The sequence below is a fragment of the Pan troglodytes genome, chromosome X, assembly GCF_028858775.2.
Source record: "Pan troglodytes isolate AG18354 chromosome X, NHGRI_mPanTro3-v2.0_pri, whole genome shotgun sequence".
In the NCBI taxonomy this organism is placed as follows: Eukaryota; Metazoa; Chordata; class Mammalia; order Primates; family Hominidae; genus Pan; species Pan troglodytes.
This window is the reverse complement of record NC_072421.2, coordinates 136,449,993-136,477,500: the sequence shown is the minus strand read 5'-3', so window position 1 is coordinate 136,477,500 and position 27,508 is coordinate 136,449,993. Positions and strand designations below refer to the sequence as shown.

The window sequence follows — 27,508 nt, the reverse complement described above, 5'->3', positions numbered from 1 at the left end:
AGACCAATGCCACAGAAGGAACAGAAAGATGTGGGGCAGGGCACAGAGGGAACTGATTGACCTTGAACTGGATGAGAGACCCCACTGTCCTCACTCTTGAATGCTTATATTGTGATGTGGAAAGTTAAAGAAAATCATAGCTGATGGCTTCAATTGTCTTGATGAAGCAGAGAGGCCAGCAAAATATTGAAATTGGAAGGAAAGGGGATTGATCTAAGGACTTTTGAGCAAGGGAGTAAAGACTGAACAGGGTCATTGAGCAGAATAGAAAATGGACTGAAGAAAAGTATAAAAGAGTGTAGCTGAAAATCCAGCAAAGGTTGGAATTTGTAATGATGCCAAACTTCCAGATTTGCATGTCTTTCTCTTGCTGTGTAAATCAGAAAGGGTGGATTGTAAAATTAGACCAGGGTTTGGGATTTAGGGTTTTGGCAGAAGGACAGTGGTGAAAAGACACTGAGGGGACTGGAGGACAAGTGGTTTTTAATCATAGCCATCATATCCAGGCAGGGTAGGAAAGAAAGTGAAGATAGGAGGCATTTACTAGGCTGGGAGGAGATGCAGAGACCTATGGATGGCAGGACTCTTTGAGAGTGATGACAGGATGGGGTAGAAGAAGCAGTAAACTATGCCCCAGAATCATCCTGAATGTGGAAGAATTATTAGGAGGCCTAGAGAGGTATATAGTTGAGAAACAAACATTTCAAGAGACCAGAGGTCTTTAGATTAATGATCCGGGAATACTGATCATAATGTTGGGTAGGAAACAACAGGGCCAGATCACCAATACTCTGATCCTGCAATGGCAGGAGTAGATGAAGGACTAAGCAGTCTTCACTTGAAACCCTTCAGAGAAAGCAGTGTCATCAGAGAAGAGCCAGGTTCCATTAAAGGTTTGAGTTGGAGAAGCATTCTGTCAAGTTTAGGAAGTATATGAATTAATCTACTATGATCTTAAGGATCCAGAACACACAACGAGAATGTTTATGGACAAGGGCAGCAATACAATCTTGAGGCAGAGAGAAGCAGCACAATGGGGTGAGAATGAGACTGTAGATGACAAAGGGACTTATATTCAGGGCAATGACCAAGGATGACAAGTATGGGATAGAGGAATATTGAGATTTGCTGGCCTCATGTTGGTGCATAAGGCCAATGGGAAGCATTATGGAGCTTCCTTGCAATTTTATCAGTTGTATAAAAGCGAGTCATGGGTGAGAGCTCTTGGAGTCCGGAGCTCGAGTTTGTATAAGGATCCTAAATTTACACAGTACTTTATGTCAGTTTTTCTTACCAAGCTAGGAGCTTGCTTAGATACAGCTTTCAAGTTATTTACATTGCAACAGACTTTTTTAAAAAATGGCTTACAGGGGAGACTTTTGGTCAAAAATATGTTTGGGGCACTATGTGTGGATTTCATTGATTCCTGCTTTCCATGCACCTGCTGGTTGTCTGTAGGTTCACTGCCCCTGTGAACAGAAGACCCAGCCCTTCTGGAAAAAAAAAATTTTTTAATGGACCTAAGCCAAAAATGCTTTAAGCCCGGAGAAACGTGTAGTAATTCTTCAGAAATTTTATAGCACTACTGACTGGTGTGGAGCAGGTAGAAGTTGAACTTTTTTCCTGATTATGAAAGTAAGATATATGCATTGTAAAATATATTAAAAATATAGAAAAAGAGAAAAGAAAAAATCATATTAAATCTCACCAGCTGGAGATATCCACTGTTAACATTTGGATGCATATTGTTCAATATTTTATGTCTTTGAATATGCTTTTTAGCTAAAATGAGATCATAGCAACATATTTTATATTTTCTTGATTGTCTTATGAACATGATGACATCATCAATAATCTTCTACCGCATGATATTCAATATCGTATTTCATCGACTTACTGTATATACTTAACCAATCTTCTCATGCTGTTCATCTGGGTTATTTTCACCTTTGTAGTATTATGAATCACCCTGGTATGAACTTTCTTAAAGAGAAGTTAATCTTGCATACATTTATGATTACTTAAGATGCATTCTTAGAAATGTCATGACTGGATCACAGTGTTTTCTTCTCTCTCTCTCTCTCTTCCCTTCTCTCTCTTTGCTTCTTTTTCTCTTCCTGCTTTCTTGTCTGCTTTTCTTTTTTTGCTACAATTTACACTTGAAACCAATTTTATCCTACAAGGTAAGAATACATTTTAGATTTTTAAATGGCTGAAAAATTCTAAAGAAGAATGATATTCTGTGATATGTGAAAATTATATAAAATTATATGAAATTTTTATTTCAGGATCCATTAATACAGTTTGTTGTACAGCCATGCCCATTTGGTTATATACTATCTATAGCTGCTTTCACACTACTATGGAAGAGTTGAGTAGTTGCAACAGAGACTATATGACCCATAATGCCTAAAATATCTAGTATTTGGTTCTTTACAGGAAATGATTGATGAGTCCTGATTTAAACCTGAGGAGTTTACAAAGTTATTATAGATAATGTAAATCCTTTAACTTGATTCCAGAACAATTTTCTTGTATGCCATACACTAATATTGTGAATTAGAACCCCAGTTTCCTTGTCTGTAGTATGGGTCTAATAATAGTGATAATTTCAAATGGTTTTTGTGAAGGGTGAATGAAATACATTTCAAGTATTTGAATAGTGCTTGGCTCAGAACTGAAAAGTAACATCACTAGAGGACATGCAGCTGCTTGCAAAGTGTCCCATTGGAAGAGTGTGCTATTCATTTCAAAGAAAGGAAGACAGAGCTTGCTTCTTTTGGAGAACCTCATACTGTATATGTTTGACCCACATCTGCCTTTTAAAATGATTGCAGAGGCTCTTTCATGTGGCTGGGGTGGGAATTGGTCTCCCTGATAAAGTAGCAACTTTGGGTTGCTATCCTTGGTGGGGACATCTTAGATGCTTCTGGTGGTCGAATGTGGTTGAATATATTTCACTTGCTCTACAAAGTCACTGTCAGCAGCACATGGATTGCAAATGCACATGGAACAAACAATTTCACCAAAGGAAAGATAAAAACTGGGTTGGATAAAGAAGATATAAAGAAAGAAAAAAGGGACTTGACAGAGTAGAGGGAAGCCAACGGAAGAAAAAATATTGGATGTGATTACTGCTTTTTAACTTGAAATAAATGTAGGAAAATTATTTTTACAATGCCCTGTGTATTGTGTGCCTAAAAATAATACAGAAAACATAGGATTTTAAGTGCATTAATATAAATGACTTGAGTACCGCAATGCTGCTATGTAACCGAAGGTTGGAGTTATTGCCCCTTTTATGTAACTTAAGTCTTTTCTGTGCTTCTTTCCATATACATCTCTTTTTTCTTCCTCTCTCATCTTAGAAGAAAATAGTCCCTCTTTTCCTACAAAGACTAGTCCATTAGTCCTACTTCCCCTTCCTCCTCTTGCTCCTGTCCCATCCTTACCTGGCAAATCTCCCACCTTGCTTCATCAATTATCCTTTCCATCTCACTTACTCCTCAACCATTCCAAGTGATACTTTCTCTAGAAATTTTATCAAAGAATTCTCTTTGGTATTTGTAGTAACACAAAGAAAGAATCTAATATGGATAAAAGAGTCTAGTCACTGACGTCTCTTAACATAATCAATTCTCAATCATCTAGTCCGATCGAATGTGAAGTCGATGTGGTGGCTATTTATTTAAGTATTCACTTTTAAAGTATTTACCATGCATACTTTGTTCAAAATATTTGAAAATCCATCTTTAGCCTATAAATTATTTAGATTATATTTTCAGTTTCTGAACACACAGGCTGGTAGGTCTCTTTCTCTTTCCCTTCCTTCCTGTCTTTCATAATAATTTCTTATTGGATCTTGGGATTTTGGAAAGAGCTTGTGTTCTTTATTAAAGCAATTCTTTGGAATTTTTGGGAGTTCCTTTACAACCAATGTGTGGTCAGATTTTCCAATGTTCTGCATGTGCTTGAAAGAAATGTGTATTCTCTAATTACTGGGTGCAGGGTTCTATATGGTTTAATTAGATTAAGCTTGTTAATTATGTGGTTCAAATCTATGATTGTATTAAATTTTGCATGGTTGATCTGGCACTTTTTGACAGGTGTGTGTTAAAACTGCTGCTGTAATTGTGGATTTATTATTTTTCCTTATAAGTATGCCATTTTGTGTCACTTATTTTTAGACTGTAGTGCTACTTTATTAATATTTTTACATTTAATCTTTATATAATAAACCTGTTTATTACTGGTAAAATTAATAAAAGATAAAACCTTAAACAAGTACTTACCTCTTAGAAATGTTACAAGATTTAGGGGATGGCAGCCCAAAATTTACCTCCAAAAGCATATCTCTTAATTTTGTTAACTTGTAAATGTAATTAACTGTTCATTGTGGGAATTTGAATTATTGGCTTCTTTTATTTATACATACATTTTAATTATTTTTGGTTGCTGGCCTTAGTGGAGAACGTCTTAGATGCTTCTGGCAATTGAATGTGGTTGAATATATTTCACTTCTACTAAAAAGGAAGTGAAATATATTTTACAACATATTTCATCACCCGGTCATAATCACTGCCAACATTTCATCATACAGCCTTCCATTCTTCCTTCTCTACATTTTTTTGCTGGTTGAGGTTATTATCCAATTCAATATTTTATCTTGATTTGTTTTAACTTTCGTTATAGCTTAAACATTTTCTCATGTCATTACTAACTCTTTTGTACATCCTACTTCTCCACCCCTAACAACCAAGAGAATTACAGTGAACCTTGGGATGCAATAAAATACACCTAAAATAGTGAATAGTACAGAACTAAATTGGGAAGAACAGAAACTAAAGAATATGACTTGACCATTAATCACATTATTTGTACCACAGTTCAGAAACTTGAATTATCGAGTGTCTACAATGGTTGCAGTTCTTGGGGAAAGCTTTATAGCAAAGGTGGAATTTAAGCTGATCATTGATCTCTTCGTCAATGCTAAGCCAACTCCATTTAGCAAAGGTACTAGGGCAGGTATGAACCAGGCCCCATAATACAGAGTGGGTGATGGAAAGTAGATTAGACAGCAGTAATGTAATAGGAAGACCCGTCAGCTTTACTCTTGAGAGGGGCAGGTATACAATTTACCAAGCAGCATGGGACCAAATTCTGGAGGACCTAGACTGTCAGAAAGGTTGCTGCTCTCTGGGCAAAAGAGATGCTTCTAGCTGTGTTGCTGCCACATTGATAAGCTGGTAGTTTGAGATGAGGAAAGAGGAATTTTTATGTCCCCATGGGTTATGCAGTCTCAACTACAAATTTCTGTCTGTGAAGAAGGGAAGGACAAAGCAGAACTGCTTTAAGAAAGGAAAGTGAAAAACATTAGGCTGATTTTGCTGGTGAATTTGTAACCCCAAGTTAGCATAGATCATCATTTTTTGTCCTTCTTATAAAAGTATGAGAAAGTATAATTATCCTGATATTAAATAGGAAGGAACCAGATCTCAAGGGGGTTGAGTAATTTCATATGACCAACACCACAAGCTAGATCTTAGGGCAGCTAGTTTAACAGGTTTTCTATTACTTTGTACTGCTGCTTCAGGGCTCAATGTGATACTATTTAATGATGATAACAGTGGTTGCTAGCCTTTTTTTTTTTTTTCACACCTTTGAGGTCTGTAAGGTCTTAATTTTTCCTAGCAAAATTCTGCAATACTAAATATCAGAAGGAAAAAATCTCCAGAGAAGTCCAGCCTTATAGTTATTGTTTATTAAGCCCTTTTTTTTTTCTAGACTGGATCATTGTAGGATTTTATGCACACACACATAGACATGAACACTCACACACATATACACATCATATTTATCTAGGTGTGGATCTCTTCATTGTTTTTGCCTGGAATTTGAGGGACTCATTTTATCAATATCCTCAGCTTTTTCCTCAGCTCAGAAAAGTTATCCTCAGTTATACTTTTAATAATTGTTTTTCTGTCACCTTCATCGAAATGCCTATGATGGCTAAGTCAGTTCAGCCCTTCATATCTATAGTCCTTTCTCTCTTCTTTTCCATGTTTTAGTTTTTGACTTTTGTACTCTGGAGACCTTCAGAATGTGAGGATTTTGTTTTATTTTCTGTAGTGTTAGTTTGGCTTTTACTTAATGTGTCTCTCTTGACCTACCTTTCCCTCCTTTTTTCCCATATTTCAATAAATGGAACCTTCATCCACCCAATTGCTCAAGCCAGGAGCTCTCTGTGTCTGAATTCTTACAGACAAAACCATGCCGTATCTTTTCTAACATACATCCAAAGTATACGTTGAATCATTTCATTTCACAAAGCAAAATAGTGGCTAAGGTAGGGCTGGAACCCAGGTTTTCTAGAACACCCTGGTTTATATCCTGGCTCCACCACTTTCTACCTGTGTATCCATGGGGAAATTACTTGACTTCTCTGAGTGCTCATTTTTAAAATAAGACATGAAGATAGCTACATTTCAGAGATACATTTAAAACATTCTATGACTTCATTTCTATGAAATGTACAGCTTAGGCAAATCTATAGAGACAGAAAATAGATCAGTGGTTGCCTAGTGATAAGAGGGTCTAGGAGGGAAATGTGGGGAGCATTGACTGCTAAAGGGTATGGGGTTTCTTTTTGGGGTAGTGAAAATGTTCTAAAATTGATTGTGGTGATAGTTTGACAATTCTGTGAAGATACTAAAAACCATTTAATTGTTAGCTTTAAAGGGTGAGTTATATGGCATATGAACTATATTTCAATTAAGCTGTTTACAAAGAAAAAAAAAAGATTAAAGGAGGGAAATTTCCTGAGATGGCCAACGATGGAGTCCCTTCTGCCTCAAAGGCCCAGATGAACCTTTTCCCATGTTCAAGTTTGGCCATCCAGGTTTGTAGCCCAATGAAACTCTCATAAGTATGTGGTCTTGGACCTGGACAGAGTCTCCTCAGCTGCATCACAGTGACCATTTTAACAGGCTTGCCTCCCTTTAGAAACACAACTTGGAAACCTCTATCCCTTTGTGGATTTTGGAAGCTACATTTGGCAGCTTCCTAAGGTAAGCACAGAGCAAAAATAATTTGCCACCTGGGGCTTTATGGCAGATGGAACTTAGTCGCCTCTTAATATCCTCAGCTGAAGAGTTGAGACATACCTCGGGCCTCAATTTTTTCAAAGGTCTGATCCATTTGTCTTTAATGCAAGCTGCACTGGCCTGATAGTCCTGGTAATTCCAATGCTGAATTACTTGAGACATTTTATAGAGTTAAGGGCATATGTTTTAAGGAATCTGCTTTAATCGTCCGCACTGAGAAATATCCTCCAATGTGGATTACTCAGTGCAGGTTTACTGGAGACATTTGATACAATCTGGAAGATTTAAGAGTTGAAGACATGCCCTGGGTCTCCATTTTATAAGAGGTTCCATGCATCAGTCTTCACAACAAACCATTCTTGCCTTTCACCTTCCACTGAGCCAATCCACATTAAAAGGAAGCTGAAAGAAATGACACAACTTGCACTTTGATTTTATAAGAAGTTGGATCTATTTATCTCCATTGGAACCATTCTAGAATTACTCCCAACAACATAGATTTATTCTGGACTTTCAATGCAATCTATATAACAGAGTTGGGGACATAACTTGGGCCTAAATTTTGTAAGAAGTTTGATCCCCCCATCTCCACACAAACCATCCTGGCCTGTCTCTCTCCCATGCTGAATTACTCCAGTTTTTCAATAACTTCTGGAATATATAAGAGTTGATGATACACCTCAGGCTGCAATTTTGTAAGAAGTTGCTCCTACTTATCTCTATTACAAAGAATCCTGAATTAACACCGCCCAGAGTGAAATCACTTCATGCAGATTTACTGCAGGCATTCTCTATGGCCAGGCATTTACTGGAGACATTCTGTGTGATAAGGGAACCTGAAGAGTGAATACGTCCAGTTGGTCTGACAGACTAATCTGGTGCCATCTTTTCCCACTTCAAGAATTCCTTTGAAGGTTCAATTAGATAATATAGTTATAGTACTTGGCACACAGCAGTCTCTTAACCAATGTTTGTTCTCACTGCCTCTGGACCGATTTCTATTGTCTCCATTCATACAACCACATGGGTGTATTTATCATGTGTATTTACACACACTCGTGTATGTATTCATATCTATTACATATATAGGAGTGTACATATACATTTGTGTGTGTGTGTGTGTATATATATATATATATATACACATACATGTATATGTAATACATATATACACATCTATTCATCGCCATTGGAACCATCCTAGAATTACTCCCAACAACATAGATTTATTCTGGACTTTCAATGCAATCTATATAACAGAGTTGGGGACATAACTTGGGCCTAAATTTTGTAAGAAGTTTGATCCCCCCATCTCCACACAAACCATCCTGGCCTGGATGTTTTGATATATATGTATGCATATATGCATTACATATATGTGTGTGTGTGTATATATATACACACACATGTATATGTGTATGTTTGTATATACATATATTCTGGAGTAAAATGGGTAGTTATTTAAGTCATTTGAAAGAATGCTGAAGCTATTTACCACAGAGATCTGATTTGAGTATTCGGTGTGAAGGAAGGATATGAATATTTTAGAAAGACAAAAATAAAATATTACTTTGACTGAAAGAGATCAGTGCATTTCCATCTTTCTTTAAAAACACAGAAAATAAATTAGGAAATGAGTCTATTTGTGTGGTATGGGGGAAAGCAACTGTCCCTCAAGTGGCCCATTTCTTCTTGGATCTCCATGCAAAAGGCAAACTGGAGACCAGGGAGGCTGGAGCAACCTAGATAGGACATCAGTAGGGAGGCCATGTGATTGGCCCTGAGGCACCTCACAGACTGTCATCTCAAGTACTGTTGTGGAGCCAAATGCTGAAGTGAATAAAATATGTTCTAGTTATGCTTGGGAGACCTCCCGAGTCCAGCTGCCTTACTTTCCTCCTCCCTTTGCTTTCTTTTGCCAAGATTATGCTAGAAGGAAAAGGCGAGAGGAGAGGAGAGTGCTGGGACAACTCCATCACTAAATTATATATGTTACACTTTTACTTGCACTTAGAAAATCTTGGATTGCCTATCAGCCCTGTGTTTACTTCAGATTGGGAGAGAACTAGGAAGAGTGCTAGAAGATTTGATCTTTCACTGACTTTGGGAAAATTTCTTTGATATTCTGAGCATCAACTTCACTATTTGCAAAAATAGCAATAGAGATAATAGTACTTTCCCCCCTCTTTTCACATATTGCTTGTTATCAACATATAAAGCACAAACAGATATTATTTTGAACTCCTTCCTAGTTTCACATAATTCACATTTAAATGAGACTAAAATGTTTAGCTAAACTCAAAGAAGAAAAAAATTGGCAGAAGTGAAATATTTTCTACATATTAAAATAGCAGAGATTAAAAAATAATGACATGTATTGGTAAGAGTACAAGGAGATGGGCAGTTTCATGTTCTTCTAGTGAAGGTTGAAATTTTGGTATATGGTGAGAGATAGGCATCTAGTTTCATTCTTTTGCATATGGATATCCAGTTTTCCAGCACCATTGATTGAAGAGACTGTCCTTTCCCCAATGTATGTGTCTGATACTTTGGTCAAAAATGAGTTCACTGTAGATGTGTGGATTTGTCTTTGGGTTCTCCATTCTGTTCTGCTGATTTATGTTTCTGTTTTTATGCCAGTACCATGCTGTTTTGACTACTATAGCTCTGTAGTATAATTTAATGTAAGGAAATGTGATTCTTCTAGTTTTGTTATTTTTGCCCAGGATTTATTTGGATATTCTGAGTCTGTAGTGGTTCCATATAGATTTTAGGATTTTTTTTCTATTTCTGTGAATAATATCATTTGTATTTTGATAGAGATTGCATTGAGTCTGTAGATTGCTTTGGGTAGGATGGACATTTTAACAATATTGATTCTTCTAATCCATGTATATGGAATATCTTTACATTTTTTGGTGTCCACTTCAATTTCTTGCATTAATGTTTTATAGTTTTCATTATAGAGATCTTTTACTTCTTTGGTTATTCTTAGGGTTTTTTTTGTAGCTATTGTAAATGGGATTACTTTCTTGAAATTTTTTTTCTGATTGTTTGCTGTTGGCATATAGAAATGCTACTGATTTTTGTATGTTGACTTTGTATCCTGCAACTTTACTGAATTTATGTATCATTTCTAACAATTTTTTTTATGAAGTCTTTAGTAGGTTTTTCCAAATGTAAGATTATACCATCTGAAAACAAGGATAATTTGACTCCTTCCTTTTCAACTTGGATGCCCTTTATTTCTTTCTCTCATCTGATTGCTCTAGCTAGGACTTCCACTACTATGTTGAATAACTGGTGAAAGTGGACACCCTTATCATGTACCTGATCGTGAAAGAAAAGCTATCAGTTTTTTCCCCATTCATTACAATACTAGCTATGAGTTTGTCATATATGGTTTTTATTATGTTGAGATATGTTCCTTCTATGTCCAGTTTTTTGAGGGTTTTTGTCATGAAGAGATGATGAATTTTATCAAATGCTTTTTCTGCATCAATTGAAATGATCATATGATTTTTGTCTTTCATTCTGTTGATATGATGTATCACAGTAATTGATTTTGTATGTTCAACCATCCTTGCATGCCTGAGATAAATCCCAGTTGGTCATGATGAATGATCTTTTTAATATATTGTTGAATTTGGTTTGCTAATATTTTGTTGAGGATTTTTGCATCAATATTCATCAGCAATAGTGGCCTATAGTTTTCATTTTTTGATGTATCTTTGTCTGGTTTTGGTATCAGGATAATACCAGCCTTGTAAAATGAGTTTGGAATTATTCTGTCATTCTCTATTTTTTAGAATAGTTTGAGTAGGATAGGTGTTAGTTTTTGAAATCTTTGGTAGAATTCAACAGTGAATTCTACCAAATTCACTTTTCAATATGGCTTAAATCTCTTTACCTGTTATTTGTCTATACAAGTTTTGGATCTCTTCATGGTTTAATCTTAATAGGTTGTATGTTTCTAGGAATTGATTCATTTATTCTAGATTTTCCAATTTATTGGAATATAGTTGCTCATAGTAGTAATTAATGTGGCACCATTTGTAACATCTCTTTTTTCATCTCTGATTTTCATTCAGCTATTTTCTCTTTTTTCCTTGGTTAATCTGGCTAAAGGTTTGTCAGTTTTGTCTGTCTTTTCAAAACACCAACTTTTAGTTTTGTTTATCTTTTGTATTGTTTCCTTCATTTCAAATTCATTTATTTCTGCTCTTGCTGTTTATTATTTCGTTTATTCCACTAGTTTTGTGTTTGGTTTGTGCTTGCTTTTCAAGTTCTTTAAGATGCATCATTAGGTTATTTTAAGTTTTTTATTTCTTTTTTGATGTAGGCACTTATAGCTATAAACTTCCCTCTTAGTACTGCTTTTGCTGTATCCCATAAGATTTAGCATATTGTGTTTCAATTTCCATTTGTTTCAATACATTTTCTAAATTTTTTCTTGATTTTTTCATTAACCTACTGGTCATTCAGGAGCATATTGTTTAATTTCTGTGTATTTGCACAGTTTCCACAGTTCCTTGTGCTATTGATTTCTAGTTGTATTCTGTTGTGTTCAGAGAAGATGCTTGATTTAAAAAATATTTTTTTATTTCAATAGGTCTTTGGGGAACAGGTGGTGTTTGGTTACATGAATAAGTTCTTTAGTTGTGATTTCTGAGATTTTGGTGCACCCATCACCCGAGCAGTGTACACTGTACCCAATGAATAGTCTTTTATCCCTTGCTACCCCCACCCTTTCCCAAGTCCCCAAAGTCCAATATGTCATTTGTATACCTTTGCGTCCTCATAGCTTAGCTCCCACATATGAGTGAGAATACACAGTGTTTGGTTTTCCATTTCTGAGTTACTTCACTTAGAATAATAGTCTCCAATTCCATCAAGGTTGCTGTGAATGCCAATATTTCATTCCTTTTTATGGCTGAATAGTATTTCATTATATATATATATATATATATATATATATATATAAATAATTTTCTTTATCCATTCATTGATTGATGAGCATTTGGGCTGGTTTCATATTTTTGCAATTGCAAATCATGCTGCTGCAAACATGTGTGTGCAAGTATCTTTTTCGTATAATGACTTCCTTTCCTCTGGGTAGATACCTAGTAGTGGGATTGCTGGATCAAATGGTAGATCTACTTTTAGTTCTTTAAGGAATTTTCACACTGTTTTCCATAGTGGTTGTACTAGTTTACATTCCCTCCAACGGTGTAATTGTGTTCCCTATTTGCCACATTCCAGCCAACATCTATTACTTTTTGATTTTTTGATTATGGCCATTCTTGCAGGAGTGAGGTGTTATTGCATTTTGATTTTGATTTGCATTTCTTTGATCATCAGTGATGTTCAGCATTTTCCATATGCTTGTTGACCATTTGTATATCTTCTTTTGAGAACTGTCTTTTCATGTTCTTAGCCCACTTTTTGATGGGATTGTTTGTTTTTTCCTTGCTGATTTGTTTGAGTTTTTGTACATTCTGAATACTAGTTGTTTGTTGGATGTGTAAATTGTGAAGATTTTCTCCCACTCTGTGGGTTGTCTGTTAACTCTGCCGATTATTTCTTTTGCTGTGCAGAAGCTTTTTAGTTTAATTAAGTTCCATCTGTTTATCTTTGTTTTTGTTGCATTTGCTTTTGCATTCTTGGTCATGAAATCTTTGCCTAAGCCAATGTCTAGAAGAGTTTTTTCAATGTTATATTCTAAAATCTTTATGGCTTCAGTCTTAAATTTAAGTTTTTGATCCATCTTGAGTTGATTTTTGTATAGGGTGGGAGATGAGGATCCAGTTTCATTTGTCTACATGTGGCTTGACAATTATCCCAGCATCATTTGTTGAACAGGGTGTCCTTTCCCCACTTTATGTTTTTCTTTGCTTTGTTGAAAATCAGTTGGCTGTAAGTATTTGGGTTTATTTCTGGGTTCTCTTTTCTGTTCAATTGGTCTAGATGCCTATTTTTATACCAGTACCATGCTGTTTTGGTGACGATGGCCTTATAGTATAGTTTGAAGTCAGGTAATCTGATACCTCCAGATTTGTTCTATTTGCTTAGTCTTGCTTTGGCTATGTGGGCTCTTTTTTTGGTCCCATCTGAATTTTAGGATTGTTTATTTTCTAGTTCTGTGAAGAATGACGGTGATATTTTAATGGGAATTGCATTAAATTTGTAGATTGCTTTTGGTGGTATGGTCATTTAAACAATATTGATTCTAACCATTTATGAGAATGGGATGTGTTTCTATTTGTTTGTGTCATCTATAATTTATTTCAGCAGTATTTTGTAGTTTTTCTTGTAGAGGTCTTTCACCTCCTTGGTTAGGTATATTCCTAAGTATTTTATTTTATTTTTTTCAGCTATTGTGAAAGGAGTTGAGTCCTTGAGTTGATTCTCAGCTTGGCCACTGTTGCTGTATAGCAGAGCTACTGATTTGTGTACATTAATTTTGTATCCTGAAACTTTGTTGAATCCATTTACCAGTTCTAGGAGCTTTTTGGATGAGTCTTTAGGATTTTCTAGGTATACGATCATATCATCAGCAAACAGCAATAGTTTGCCTTCCTCTTTTTACCTCTTTGGATGCCCTTTATTTCTTTCTCTTGTCTGACTGCTCTGGCTTGGTCTTCCAGTACTATGTTGAATAGAAGTGGTGAGAATGAGCATCTTTTTATTGTTCCAATTCTCAGGGGAAAATGCTTTCAACTTTTGCCCGTTCGGTATAATGTTGGCTGTGAGTTTGTTTTAGATGGCTTTTATTTGTTAAGGTATGTTGCTTCTATGCCGATTTTGCTGAGGGTTTTAATCATAAATGGATGCTGGGTTTTGTCAAATGCTTTTTCTGCATCTATTGAAATAATCATGTGATTTTTGTTTTAAATTCTGTTTATGTGGTGTGTAACATTTGTTGACTTACGTATGTTAAACTATCCCTGCATCCCAAGTATGAAACCTACTTGATCATGGTGGATTGTTTTTTTGATATGCTGTTGTATTAGGTTTGCTAGTATTTTGTTGAGGATTTTTGCATCTATTTTCATCAGGGATATTGGTCTGTAGTTTTCTTCTTCTTTTTTTTTTTTTTTTTTTTTTTTTGTTTGTTAGGTCCTTCCCTGGTTTTTGGTATTAGGGTGATACTGGCATCATAGAATGATTTAGGGAGGATTTCCTCTTTCTCTGTCTTGTGTAATAGTGTCAATAGGATTGGTACCAATTCTTCTTTGAATGTCTGATAGAATTCAGCTGTGAGTCCATCTAATCCTGGACATTATTTTGCTGACAATTTTTAAATTACCATTTCAACCTCACTGCTTGCTATTGGTCTGTTCAGAGATTCTGTATCTTCCTGGTTTAATCTAGGAGAGTTGTATATTTCCAGGAATGTATCCATCTCCTCTAAGTTTTATAGTTTATGTGCATAAAGGGGTTCACAGTAGTGTAGAATAATCTTTTGTATTTCCTTGGTATCAGTGGTAATATCTCCCATTTCTTTTGTAATTGAGTTTATTTGGATCTTCTCTCTTCTTTACTTGGTTAATCTCACTAATTGTCTTTACTTATATTTTCCAAGAACCAGCTTTTTGTTTCATTATCTTTTGTATTTTTTTTTGTTTCAATTTCATTTAGTTCTGCTCTGATCTTCATTATTTCTTTTCTTCTGCAGGGTTTGGGTTTGGATTGTTCTTGTTGCTCCACTTCTGTGCGGTGTGACCTTAGATTGTCTATTTGTGCCCTTTCAGACTTTTTGGTGAAGGCATTTAATGCTATGAACTTTCCTCTTAGCACCGCATTTGCTGTTTCCCAGAGGTTTTGAGAGGTTGTGTCACTATTATATTTCAATTCAAAGAATTTTTTAATAGCCATCTTGATTTCATTGTTGACCCAACCATCATTCAGGAGCAGATTATTTAATTTCCATGTTATTTGCATGCTTTTGAGGGTTCCTTTTAGATATGATTTCCAATTTTATTCCACTGAGATCTGAGAGAATACTTGATATAAATTTGGTTTTCTTAAATTTACTGAGATTTGTTTTGTGGCCTATCATATGGTCCATTTTGGAGAACGTTTCATGTGCTTATGAATGGAATGTATATTCTACAGTTGTTGGGTAGAATGTCCTGCAAGTATCTGTTGAGTCCATTTGTTATAGGCTATAGTTTAAGTCCATCATTCCTTTGTTGACTTTTTGTATTGATGACCTATCTAGTGCTCTCAGTGGATTACTGAAGTCACCCACTATTATTGTGTTGCCATCTATCTCATTTTTAGGTCTAGTAGTAATTGTTTTATAAATTTGGAAGCTCCAGTGTTAGGCACATATATATTTAGGACTGATATTTTCCTCTTGGACTAGTCCTTTTATCATTATATAATGTTCCTCTTTATCTTTTAAGATTGCTGTTGCTTTAAAGTTTGTTTAGTCTGATATAAGAATAACTACTCCTGCTGGTTTTGGTGTGCATTTACATGGAATATCTTTTTCCACCCCTTTACCTTAAGTTTATGTGGGTCCTTACGTGTTAGGTGAGTCTCCTGAAGACAGCAGAAACTTGGTTGGTAAATTATTATCCATTCTGACATTCTGTGTTTTTTAAGTGGAGTATTTAGGCCCATTACATTCAATGTTAGTATTGAGATATGAGGTGGTATTCTATTCAACATGCTATTTGTTGCCTAAATACCTTGTTTTCTTTCATTGTGTTATTGTTATATAGGTCCTGTGAGATTTATGCTTTAATGAGGTTCTATTTTGGGGTTTTTTGAGGATTTGTTTCAAGATTTAGACCTCCTTTTAGCATTTCTTGTAGTGCTGGCTTGGTAGTGGCAAATTATTTTAACATTTGTTTGTCTGGAAAAGAGTGTATCTATCCTTCATTTATGAAGCTTAGTTTTGCTGGATACAAAATTTTTGGCTGATAATTATTTTGTTTAAGGAAGCTAAAAATAAGGCCCCAATCCCTTTGAGCTTGTAGGGTTTCTGCTGAGAAATCTGCGTTCATCTGATAAGTTTTTCTTCATAGGTTAGCTGATGCTTTTGCCTGATAGCTCTTAAGATTCTTTCCTTTGTCTTGACTTTAGATAACCTGATGACTGTGTGCCTAGGTGATGATCTTTTTATGATGAATTTCCCAGGTGTTCTTTGAGCTTCTTGTATTTTGATTTCTAGATCTCTAGCAAGGTCAGGGAAGTTTTCCTTGATTATTCCTTCCAATATGTTTTCCAAACTGTGAGATTTCTCTTCTTCCTCAGGAACACCAATTATTGTTAGGTTTACCATAGTCTCAAACTTCTTGGAGGCTTTGTTAATTTTTTAAAATTCTTTTTTCTTTGTCTTTGATGGATTTGGTTCTGCTTGTTCGATTCTATTGCTGAGATTTTCCAGTGAATTTGCATTTCTCTAAGTGTGTCCTTGATTACCAGAAGTTGTGATTCTGCTTTTAGTTATTCTATTTCACTGAAGAATTTTCCTTTCATTTTCTGGATCATGTTTTTGATTCCTTTAAGCTGGACTTCACCTTTCTCTGGTGCCTCCTTGATTAGCTTAATAATTGACCTTCTGAATTCTTTTTCTGGCAATTCAGAGATTTTTATCTTGGCTTGGATTCATTGCTGGTTAGCTGGTATGATGTTTTGGGGGTGTTAAAGAACCTTGTTTTGTCATATTACCAGAATTGTTTTTCTGGTTCATTCTCATTTGTGTAGACTATGTCAGGGGAAGATCTGGGATTCAAAGGCTGCTGTTCACATTCTTTTGTCCCATGGGGTGGTCCCTTGATATGGTGTTCTCCCCCTTCCCCTAGGAATGGGGCTTCCTGAGAGCTGAACTGTAGTGATTGTTTTTGCCTTTCTGGGTCTAGCCACCCAGTGGAGCTACCAGGCTCCGGGTTGGTACTGGGGAGTGTCTGCAAAGAGTCCCGTGATGTCATCTGTCTTCAGGTCTTGCAGCTGTAGATAACAGCACCTGCTCCGGTGAAGGTGGAGGTAGCAGGGAAGTGAAGTGGACTCTGTGATGGTCCTTGGTTGTTTTTGTTTAGTGTGCTGGTTTTGTGTTTGTTGGCCTCCAGCCAGGAGGTGACGCTTTCAAGAGTGCATCAGCTGCAGTCCTATAGGAAGGATGCAAACTTGCCCTAGGGTCACCTGGTTAAATATTCAGGTTTCTCAGGTGGTGGGCAGGGCCATAGAGCTCCGGAGAGATTATGATCTTTGTCTTTGGTACCAGGGTGGGTAGAGAAAAACCACCAGGTGGGGGCAGGGATAGGCATATCTGAGCTCAGATTCTCTTTGGGCAGGGCTTCCTGTGGCTGCCTTTGGGATGGGGGTGTGATTCCCAGTCCATTGGAGTTATATTCCCAGGGTGATTATAGCTGCATCTGCTCGGTCATACAGTTCACCAGAGAAGTGGGGGAAAGACAGGAGTCACAGGCCTCATCCCGCTGCCTTGCAGCCTGCAGTCCTAAAGGCCAGTCTCACTCCCACTATGCCCCCACAACAGCACTGAGTCTATTTCCAGATAGCCAGTGACCAGCACTGAGAACTTACCCCAGATCACAAACCTCACCATTGAGAAAGCAAGCAGACACAGTTTTTCGGTGTTTCACGGAGCCTGCAGTGGTGATCCAGTTCCTTCAAAGGGTCTGTGGATTCCTTTGGCTTTCCTAGTATTTTCCTGCAGTTGTTCTTGGAGCAAAAGTTCACGATGTGAGTCTCTACACACTGCTTTGTCAGTCCAAGGAGGAGCTGCAAGCTTGTCCTGTTTCCTATCTGCCACCTTAATCTCTATAGACCACCACAATGCTTGATATTATTTCAATTTTTTGAATGTTTTATAACTGTTTTGTGACCTAACATATGGTTTATCCTTGAGGAAGATCTAAGTGATGAGGAAAAGAATGTGTGTTCTGTAGCTGTTGGATGAAATGTTCTGTAAATATCTATTAGGCCCATTTGGTCTATAGTTCAGATTAAGTCCAATGTTTGTTTGTTGATTTTCTGTCTGGAATATTTGTCCAGTGCTGAATGTAGGGCATTGAAGCCTCCTCCAGCTATTATTGTATTGGGGTCTGTCTCCCTTTAGCTCTGATAATATTTGCTTTATATATCTGGGTGGTCCAGTGTTCTATATGTATATATTTATAATTGTTGTATCCTCTTGCCAAATTGACCTCTTTATCATTATACAGTGACTTTCTTTTTGTCTTTTTCTAGTTTTTGTCTTGAAATCCATTTTGTCTCATATAAGCATAGCTACTACTGCTCTTTTTTTGGTTTCCATTGGCATGGAATATCTTTTTCTGTCCTTTCATTTTCAGTCTATGTGTAATTCTATAGGTTAAATATGTTTCTTGTAAGCAAAAGTTCTTTTTTTCTGTTTTTTAAAATCCATTCAGCCAGTCTATGTCTTTTAATTGGAGAGTTTAGTTCATTTACATTCAATGTTATTATTGATAACTAAGGACTTACTCCTGGCATTTGGTTATTTGTTTTCTGGTTGTTTTGTAGTGTTTGCTTCTTTCTTTCCTTTTTGTCTTCCTTTTAGGGAAGATGATTTTCTCTAGTAATATGACTTAATTTCTTGCTTTTTAATTTTCATGGATTTGTTTCATGTTTTTTTATTTGGGGTTACCATGTGGCTTGTCAACACTGTCTTTAACCCATTATTTTTACTTGATAATAAATTAACACTGTTTGCATAAACAAAGAAACAAGCAAAAAGAAAAGTAATAACAATTCTACACGTCAATTTCATCCCCCCACTTTTTAACTTTTTGATGTTTTGATTTATATTTTATTGTAATGTCTATGTCTTGAAAAGTTGTTACAGTTATTATCTTTGATTGATTCATCATTTAGTTTTTCTATTTAGTATAAAATTAGTTTACACACCACACTTACAGTGTTATAATATTTTGTGTCTCTCTGTATACTTACTATTAGTAGTGAGTTTTGTACCTTCAGTTGATTTCTTATTGCTCATTAACATTCTTTTCTTTTTTACTGAAGTTCTCTCTTTAGCATTTCTTGTGGGACAGGTCTAATGTTGATGAAAACCCACAGCTTTTGTTTGTCTGGGAAAGTTTTTATTTCTCCTTCATGTTTGAAGGATATTTTCACCAGATATACTATTCTGGGGTAAAGGTTTGTTTTCTTCAGCACTTCAAATATGCTATGCCTCTCTCTCCTGGCCTGTATGTTTTTCACTGAAAAGTCTGCTGCCAGACGTATTGGAGCTCCATTTTATGTTGTTTCTTTTCTCATGCTGCTTTTAGGGTTCTTTCTTTATCCTTCACCTTTGGGAGTCTGATTATTAAATGCCTTGAGATAGTCTTCTTTGGGTTAAATCTGCTTTGTGTTCTATAACTTTTTTGTAGTTGGATATTGACATCTATCTCTAAATTTGGGAAGTTCTCTGTTTCTATCCCTTTGAATAAACTTTCTACTCCTATTTCTTTCTCTACTTCCTCTTTAAGGCCATTAACTCTTAGCTTTGCCCTTTAGAGACTATTTTCTACATCTTATAGGTATGCTTCATTGTTTTTTATTCTTTTATCTTTTGTCTCCTCTGACCATGTATTTTCAAATAGCTGTCTTCAAGTTCACTAATTTTGTCTTCTGCTTGATCCATTCTGCTATTAGACTCTGCATTTTTCACTATGTCAACTCCAGTTTTAAACTTTAGAATTTCTGGGGTTTTTTTGTTTATTTCAATATTTTTAATTTATCTGATAGCATTCTGAATTCCTTCTCTGTGTTTTCTTGAATTTCTTTGAGTTTTCTCAAAGCAGCTATTTTGAATTCTCTTTCTGAAAGAAGGTCACATATCTCTTTCTTCAGGCTTGGCCTCTGGTGCCTTATTGAGTTCATTTAGTGAGGTCATGTTTTTCAGGATGGTGTTGATGCTTGTGGAAATCCACCTGTATCTGATCTGGGTGTTGGAAAGTTAGATATTTACTAGTCTTTATAGTCTGGGCTTGTTCGTATGCATCCTCCTTGAGAAGCCTTTCCTGGTATTCAAAAGGACTTAAGTATTAGGATCTAAGCCTTGTCTGCATTAGGAGGCACCCCAAGCCAAGTAACACTGTAGTTCTTGCCAACTTCTAGAAGTACAACTGTGATGATCTTGGATTATATCCAGAATAATTCCTTGGATTATTAGACAAAAACTTTTGTTCTCTTCCCTTATTTCTTCCAAAGAAATGGAGTCTGTCTGTCTGTTCTGTACCACCTGGAGCTGGGGGTGGGGGGGGGGCAGTGACACAAGCAACCCTGTGGTCAACGCCAGTGGGCTTCTCCTGAGTTAGACCTAAAGCCAGCACAGCCCTGGATCTTGCTGAAGGCCCACTGTAACCACTACCTGTCTTCCATCTATGTTTGTTCAGGGCCCTGGGGCTCTACAATCAGCAGGTGCTTAAGCCAGCCAGGCTTGCGTCCTTCCCTTCAGGGCAGTGAGCTCCCCTAGGCCCTGGTCAGGTCCAGAGGTGCTGTCTGGGATCTAGAGCCTGGAGTCAAAACACTCTAGAAGTCTACCCGGTGTTCTGTTGTACTGTAGCTGAGCTGGCACTCAAACTGTGAGATGTGGTCCTTCGCACGCTTTCCTCCCCATTCCACAGGCAGAGAAGCCTCACCCTGTTGCCACCACTACAGGCCCACAGAGGGTAGCCAATGTCCCCTAAAGCTCAAGAGCTCTTTAGTTGGTTTGTGGTGAATTCTGCCTAGTCTGGGACTCACCCTTCATGGTAGTGGGCTCCTCTCTGGCCCAGGGCACATCCAGAAATGTCATTGAAGAGCCAAGGCCTGGAATTGAGTACCTCAAAAGCGCTCTTGGTGCTCTGTCCCTTTGTGGCTGAGCTGGTGAGAGGTGACAGCGTGCTGGCAGTCCTCAGAGCCCTCGCTTGCTCTCGGCACCTCCTCTGCCTGGGCTCCCACTTTGGCGGCACTTGAGGAGCCCTTCAGCCCACCACTGCACTGTGGGAGCTGCTTTCTGGGCTGGCCAAGGCTGGAGCCCACTCCCTCAGCTTGCAGGGAGGTGTGGAGGGAGAGGCGCGAGCAGGAACCGGGGCTGCGTGCGGCGCTTGCCGGCCAGCTGGAGTTCTGGGTGGGCGTGGGCTTGGCGGGCCCCGCACTCAGAACAGCCGGCCAGCCCTGCTGGCCCCGGGTAATGAGGGACTTAGCACCCGGGCCAGTGGCTGCGGAGGGTGTACTGGGTCCCCCAGCAGTGCCAGCCCACCGGCGCTGCGCTCGATTTCTCACCGAGCCTTAGCTGCCTTCCTGCGGGGCAGGGCTCGGGACCTGCAGCCCGCCATGCCTGAGTCTCCCACCCACTCCATGGGCTCCTGTGCTGCCCAAGCCTCCCCGACGAGCACCACCCCCTGCTCCACAGCGCCCAGTCCCATCTACCACCCAAGGGCCGAGGAATGCGAGTGCACGGCTCAGTACTGGCAGGCAGCTCCACCTGCAGCCCTGGTGCAGGATCCACTCGGTGAAGCCAGCTGGGCTCCTGAGTCTGGTGGGGACGTGGAGAGTCTTTATGTCTAGCTCAGGGATTGTAAACACACCAATCAGCACCCTGTGTTTAGCTCAAGGTTTGTGAGTGCACCAATCGACACTCTGTATCTAGCTGCTCTGGTGGGGCCTTGGAGAACCTGTGTGTGGAAACTCTGTATCTAACTAATCTGATGGGGACGTGGAGAACCTTTTTATCTAGCTCAGGGATTGTAAACACACCAATCAGCGCCCTGTTAAAACAGGCCACTCAGCTCTACCAATCAGCAGGATGTGGGTGGGGCCAGATAAGAGAATAAAAGCAGGCTGCCAGAGCCAGCATTGGCAACACGTTCGGGTCCCCTTCCACACTGTGGAAGCTTTGTTCTTTCGCTCTTTGCAATAAATCTTGCTACTGCTCACTCTTTGGGTCCACGCTGCTTTTATGAGCTGTAACACTCACGGCGAAGATCTGCAGCTTCACTCCTGAGCCCAGCGAGACCACAAGCCCACCGGGAGGAACGAACAACTCCAGACGCGCTGCCTTAAGAGCTGTAACACTCACCGCGAAGGTCTGCAGCTTCACTCCTGAGCCAGCGAGACCACGAACCCACCAGAAGGAAGAAACTCCGAACACATATGAACATCAGAAGGGACAGACTCCAGACGCGCCATCTTTAGAGCTGTAACACTCACCGCGAGGGTCCGCGGCTTCATTCTTGAAGTCAGTGAGACCAAGAACCCACCAATTCCGGACACACTGGTACCTAAAGTGCAAGACAAAGTCCCTTTTGCTTGTCCCTCCACTTTTCCCAAACAGAAGGAGTCTCTTCTCATAGCCAGCACAGCTGGGAATTTGCTGTATATTACCTGAAGTCAGTAAGTCTTAGAGTCTCACGCAAGGCCTATAGTATACTTCCTGGGTATCACTACTGGTTATTCAGGGCCCAAGGGCTCTTTAGTCAGCACATGGTAAGTCCTGGCAGGACTGGGTTTTTCACTTCAAGGCAATGGATTTCCTTCTGGCCCAGGGTGTGTCTAGAAATGTCATTCAGGAGCTAGGGCCTGGAAATGAGAACTCACAACTCTGATTGGTGTCCTATTTTACTGTGACTGAGCTGGTATCCGTGATGCAAGACAGAGATGTCTTTACTCTCCCCTCTCCTCTCTTCAAGTGGAAGGAAGGGATTTATTTTGGAACTGCAAGCTGTGCAGCTTGGGGTTGGGGGACAAGTGGTACAAGCATTTCCTTAGCTTCCCCAGCTGGAGTCTCAGTAGCTCACATATCCCCCTGAGTCTACTGGCTCTTAGCCAAGTTTAGCACTAGGACTTGCCTTGAATTTGCAGTCCTTGTGGCCCAGACTGCTTTTCTATTTTTTTGACAGCAATATTAGATTTATTAAAGTTCCATATTTTAAAACGCAATACATCTTTAAGCTTTTGTGTTCATCTTTTTTTTTAAATTATACTTTAAGTTCTGGGATATATGTGTACAACGTGCATGTTTGTTTACATAGGTATACATGTGACATGTGAGTTTGCTACACCCATCAACTTGTCATTTACATTAGGTATTTCTCCTAATGCTATCCCTCCCCAAGCCCCCCACCCCCAACAGGCCCTGGCATGTGATGTTCCCCTCCCTGTGTCCATGTGTTCTCATTGCTCATCTCCCACTTATGAGTGAGAACATGTGGTGTTTGGTCTTCTCTTCTTGTGTTGCTTTGCTGAGAATGATGGTTTCCAGTTTCATCCATGTCCCTGCAAAGGACATGAACTCATCCTTTTTTATGGCTGCATAGTATTCCTTGGTGCATTTGTGCCACATTTTCTTTATCCAGTCTATCATTGATGGGCATTTGGGTTGGTTCCAAGACTTTGCTATTGTGAACAGTGCTGCAATAAACATATGTGTGCATGTGTCTTTACAGTAGAATGATTTATAATCCTTTGGGTATATACCCAGTAATGGGGTTGCTGGGTCAAACGATATTTCTAGTTCTAGATCCTTGAGGAATTGCCACACTGTCTTCCACAATGGTTGAACTAATTTACACTCCCACCAACAGTGTAAAAGCATTCCTATTTCTCCACATCCTCTCCAGCATCTGTTGTTTCCTGACTTTTTGATGATCACCATTCTAACTGGTGTGAGATGGTATCTCATTGTGGATTTGATTTGTATTTTCCAATGACCAGTGATGATGAGAATTTTTTCCTAACTTTGTTGGCTACATAAATGTCTTCTTTTGAGAAGAGTCTGTTCATATCCTTCACTCATTTTTTTTTCAAGGGGTTGTTTTTTTCTTGTAAATTTGTTTAAGTTCTTTGTAGATTCTGGATATTAGCCCTTTGTCAGATGGATAGATTGCAAAAATTTTCTCCTATTCTGTAGGTTGCCTTTTCAGTCTGATGATAGTTTCTTTTGCTATGCAAAAGCTCTTTAGTTTAATTAGATCCCACTTGTCAATTTTGGCTTTTGTTGCCATTGTTTTTGGTGTTTTAGTCATGAAGTCTTTGCACATCCCTAAGTCCTGAATGGTATTGCCTAGGTTTTCTTCTAGGGTTTTTATGGTTTTTAGGTCTTACAGTTAAGTCTTTAATCCATCTGGTGTTAATTTTTGTATAAGGTGTAAGGAAGGGAAACAGTTTCAGCTTTCTGCATATGGCTAGCCAGTTTTCCCAGCACCATTTATTAAACAGGGAATCCTTTCCCCATTGCTTGTTTTTATCAGATTTGTCAAAGATCAGATGGTTGTAGATTTGTGATGTTATTTCTGAGTGCTCTGTTCTGTTCCATTGATCTATATCTCTGTTTTGGTACCAGTACCATGCTGTTTTGGTTGCTGTAGCCTTGTAGTATAGTTTGAAGTCAGGTAGTGTGATGCCTCCAGCTTTGTTCTTTTGGCTTAGGATTGTCTTGGCTATGTGGGCTCTTTTTGGTTCCATATGAAATTTAAAGTTGTTTTTTTCCAATTCTGTGAAGAAAGTCATTGGTAGCTTGATGGAGATGGCATTGAATCTGTAAATTACCTTGGGCAGTATGGCCATTTTCACAATATTGATTCTTCCTATCCATGAGCATGGAATGTTGTTCCATTTATTTGTGCCCTCTTATTTCCTTGAGCAGTGGTTTGTAGTTCTCCTTGAAGAGGTCCTTCACATCCCTTGTAAGTTGGATTCCTAGGTATTTTATTCTCTTTGTAGCAATTGTGCATGGGAGTTCACTGGTGATTTTGCTCTCTGTTTGTCTGTTATTGGTGTATAGGAATGCTTGTGATTTTTGCACATTGATTTTGTATCCTGAGACTTTGCTGAAGTTGCTTATCAGATTAAGGATATTTGGGGCTGAAATGATGAGGTTATCTAAATATACAATCATACCATCTGCAAACAGAAACAATTTGATTTCCTCTTTTCCTGATTGAATACCCTTTATCTCTTTCTCTTGCCTTATTGCTCTGACCAGAACTTACAATACTATGTTGAATAGGAGTGGTGACAGAGGGCATCCTTGTCTTGTGCTGGTTTTCAAAGGAAATGCTTCCAGTTTTTACCCATTCCATATGATATTGGCTGTGGGTTTGTCATAAATAGGTCTTATTATTTTGAGATACATTCCAAAAATAACTAGTTTATTGAGAGTTTTTAGCATGAAGGGCTGTTGAATTTTATAGAAGGCCTTTTATGCATCTATTGAGATAATCATGTGGTTTTTGTTGTTGGTTCTGTTTATGTGATAGATTATGTTTATTGATTTTTGTATGTTGAACCAGCCTTGCATCCCAGGAATGAAGCCTACTTGATCGTGGTGGATAAGCTTTTTGATGTGCTGCTGGATTCAGTTTGCCGGTATTTTATTGAGAATTTTGCATCGATGTTCATCGTGGATATTGGCCTACAATTTTCTTTTTTTGTTGTGTCTCTGCCAGGTTTTGTTATCAGGATCATGCTGGCCTCATAAAATGAGTTAGGGAAGATTCCCTCTTTTTCTATTGATTGGAATAGTTTCAGAAGGAATGGTACCAGCTCCTCTTTGTACCTCTGGTAGAATTCGGTTGTGAATGTGTCTGGTCCTGGACTTTTTTTGGTTGGTAGGCTATTAATTACTGCCTCAATTTCAAAACCTATTATTGGTCTATTCAGAGATTTGACTTCTTCCTGATTTAGTCTTGGGAGGGTGTATGTGTCCAGGAATTTATCCATTTCTTCTAGTTTTTCTAGTTTATTTGTGTAGAGGTGTTTATATTATTATCTGATGGTAGTTTGTATTTCTGTGGGATTGGTGATGATATCCCCTTTATCATTTTTTATTGCGTCTACTTGATTCTTCTCTCTTTTCTTCTTTATTTGTATAGCTAGTGGTCCATTTATTTTGTTGATCTTTTCCAAAAACCAGCTCCTGGATTCATTGATTTTTTGAAGGGTTTTTGTGTCTCTATCTCCTTCAGTTCTGCTCTGATCTTAGGTATTTATTATCTGCTGCTAGCTTTTGAATGTGTTTGCTCTTCTTTCTCTAGTTCTTTTAATTGTGATGTGAGGGTATCAATTTTAGATCTTTCCTGCTTTTTCTTGTGGACATTTAGTGCTATAAATTTCCCTCTACACATTGCTTTAAATGTGTCCCAGAGATTCTGATACATTGTATCTTTGTTCTCATTGGTTTCAAAGAACATCTTTACTTCTGTCTTCATTTTGTTATTTACCCAGTAGTCATTCAGGAGCAGGTTGTTCAGTTTCCATGTAGTTGTGCAGTTTTTAGTCTGTTTCTTAATCCTGAGTTCTAATTTGATTGCACTGTGGTCTGAGAAACAGTTTGTTGTGATGTCTCTTCTTTTACATTTGCTGAGGAATGCTTTACTTCCAACTATGTGATCAATTTTGGAATAAGTGCAATGTGGTGCTGAGAAGATTGTATATTCTGTTGATTTGGGGTGGAGAGTTCTGTAGATTTCTGTTAGATCTGCTTGGTCCAGAACTGAGTTCAAGTCCTGGATATCCTTGTTAATTTTCTGTCTCGTTGATCTGTCTAATGTTGACAGTGGGGTGTTAAAGTCTCCCATTATTATTGTGTGGGAGTCTAAGTCTCTTTGTAGGTCTCTAAGGACTTGCCTTATGAATCTGGGTCTTCCTGTATTGGGTGCATATATATTTAGGATAGTTAGCTCTTCTTATTGCATTGATTCCTTTACCATTATGTAATGCCTTTCTTTGTTTCTTTTGACCTTTGTTGGCTTAAAGTCTGTTTTATCAGAGACCAGAATTGCAACCCCTGCTTTTTTTTTTTTCTTTCCATTTGCTTGGTAAATCATCCTCCATGCCTTTATTTTGAGCCTATGTGTGTCTTTGCACGTGAGATGAGTCTACTGAATACAGCACACCAACCAATCTTGACTCTTTATCCAGTTTGCCTTCTGTGTCTTTTAATTGGGGCATTTTAATTGGGACATTTCAAGTTAATATTGTTATGTGTGAATTTGATCCTGTCATTATGATGCTAACTGGTTATTTTTCCTGTTAGTTGATGCAGTTTCTTCATAGCGCCGATGGTCTTCACAATTTGGCATGTTTTTGCAGTGGCTGGTACTGGTCGTTCCTTTCCATATTTAGTGCTTCCTTCAGGAGCTCTTGTAAGGCAGGCCTGGTGGTGACAAAATCTCTCAGCATTTGCTTGTCTGTAAATGATTTTATTTCTTCTTCACTTATGAAGCTTAGTTTGGCTGGATACTAAATTCTGGGTTGAAAATTCTTTTCTTTAAGAATGTTGACTATTGGCCCCCCCTCTTCTGGCTTGTAGGGTTTCTGCAGAGAGGTCTGCTGTTAGTCTGATGGGCTTCCCTTTGTGGGTAACCTGACCTTTCTCTCTGGCTGCCCTTAACATTTTTTCCTTCATTTCAACTTTGGTGAAT

General features: G+C 38.1%; 2 protein-coding genes across 4 annotated transcripts in view; both read left to right on the top strand.

Annotated features, from left to right (window-relative positions):
* FGF13 (fibroblast growth factor 13) overlaps positions 1 to 27,508 on the top strand; it is a 593,844-nt gene that overhangs the window by 189,623 nt on the left and 376,713 nt on the right.
* On the top strand, positions 21,064 to 21,730 carry LOC134809324 (putative uncharacterized protein C5orf17). The gene has a single exon (XM_063804433.1). It carries the CDS (start codon positions 21,420 to 21,422, stop codon positions 21,651 to 21,653), a length of 234 nt encoding a protein of 77 aa, XP_063660503.1. The 5' UTR covers positions 21,064 to 21,419; the 3' UTR covers positions 21,654 to 21,730.

What these genes read in the sequence shown, in the direction of transcription:
- LOC134809324 (XM_063804433.1), top strand. Translation starts at nt 21,420, where the DNA reads ATGCCTGAGTCTCCCACCCACTCCATGGGCTCCTGTGCTGCCCAAGCC.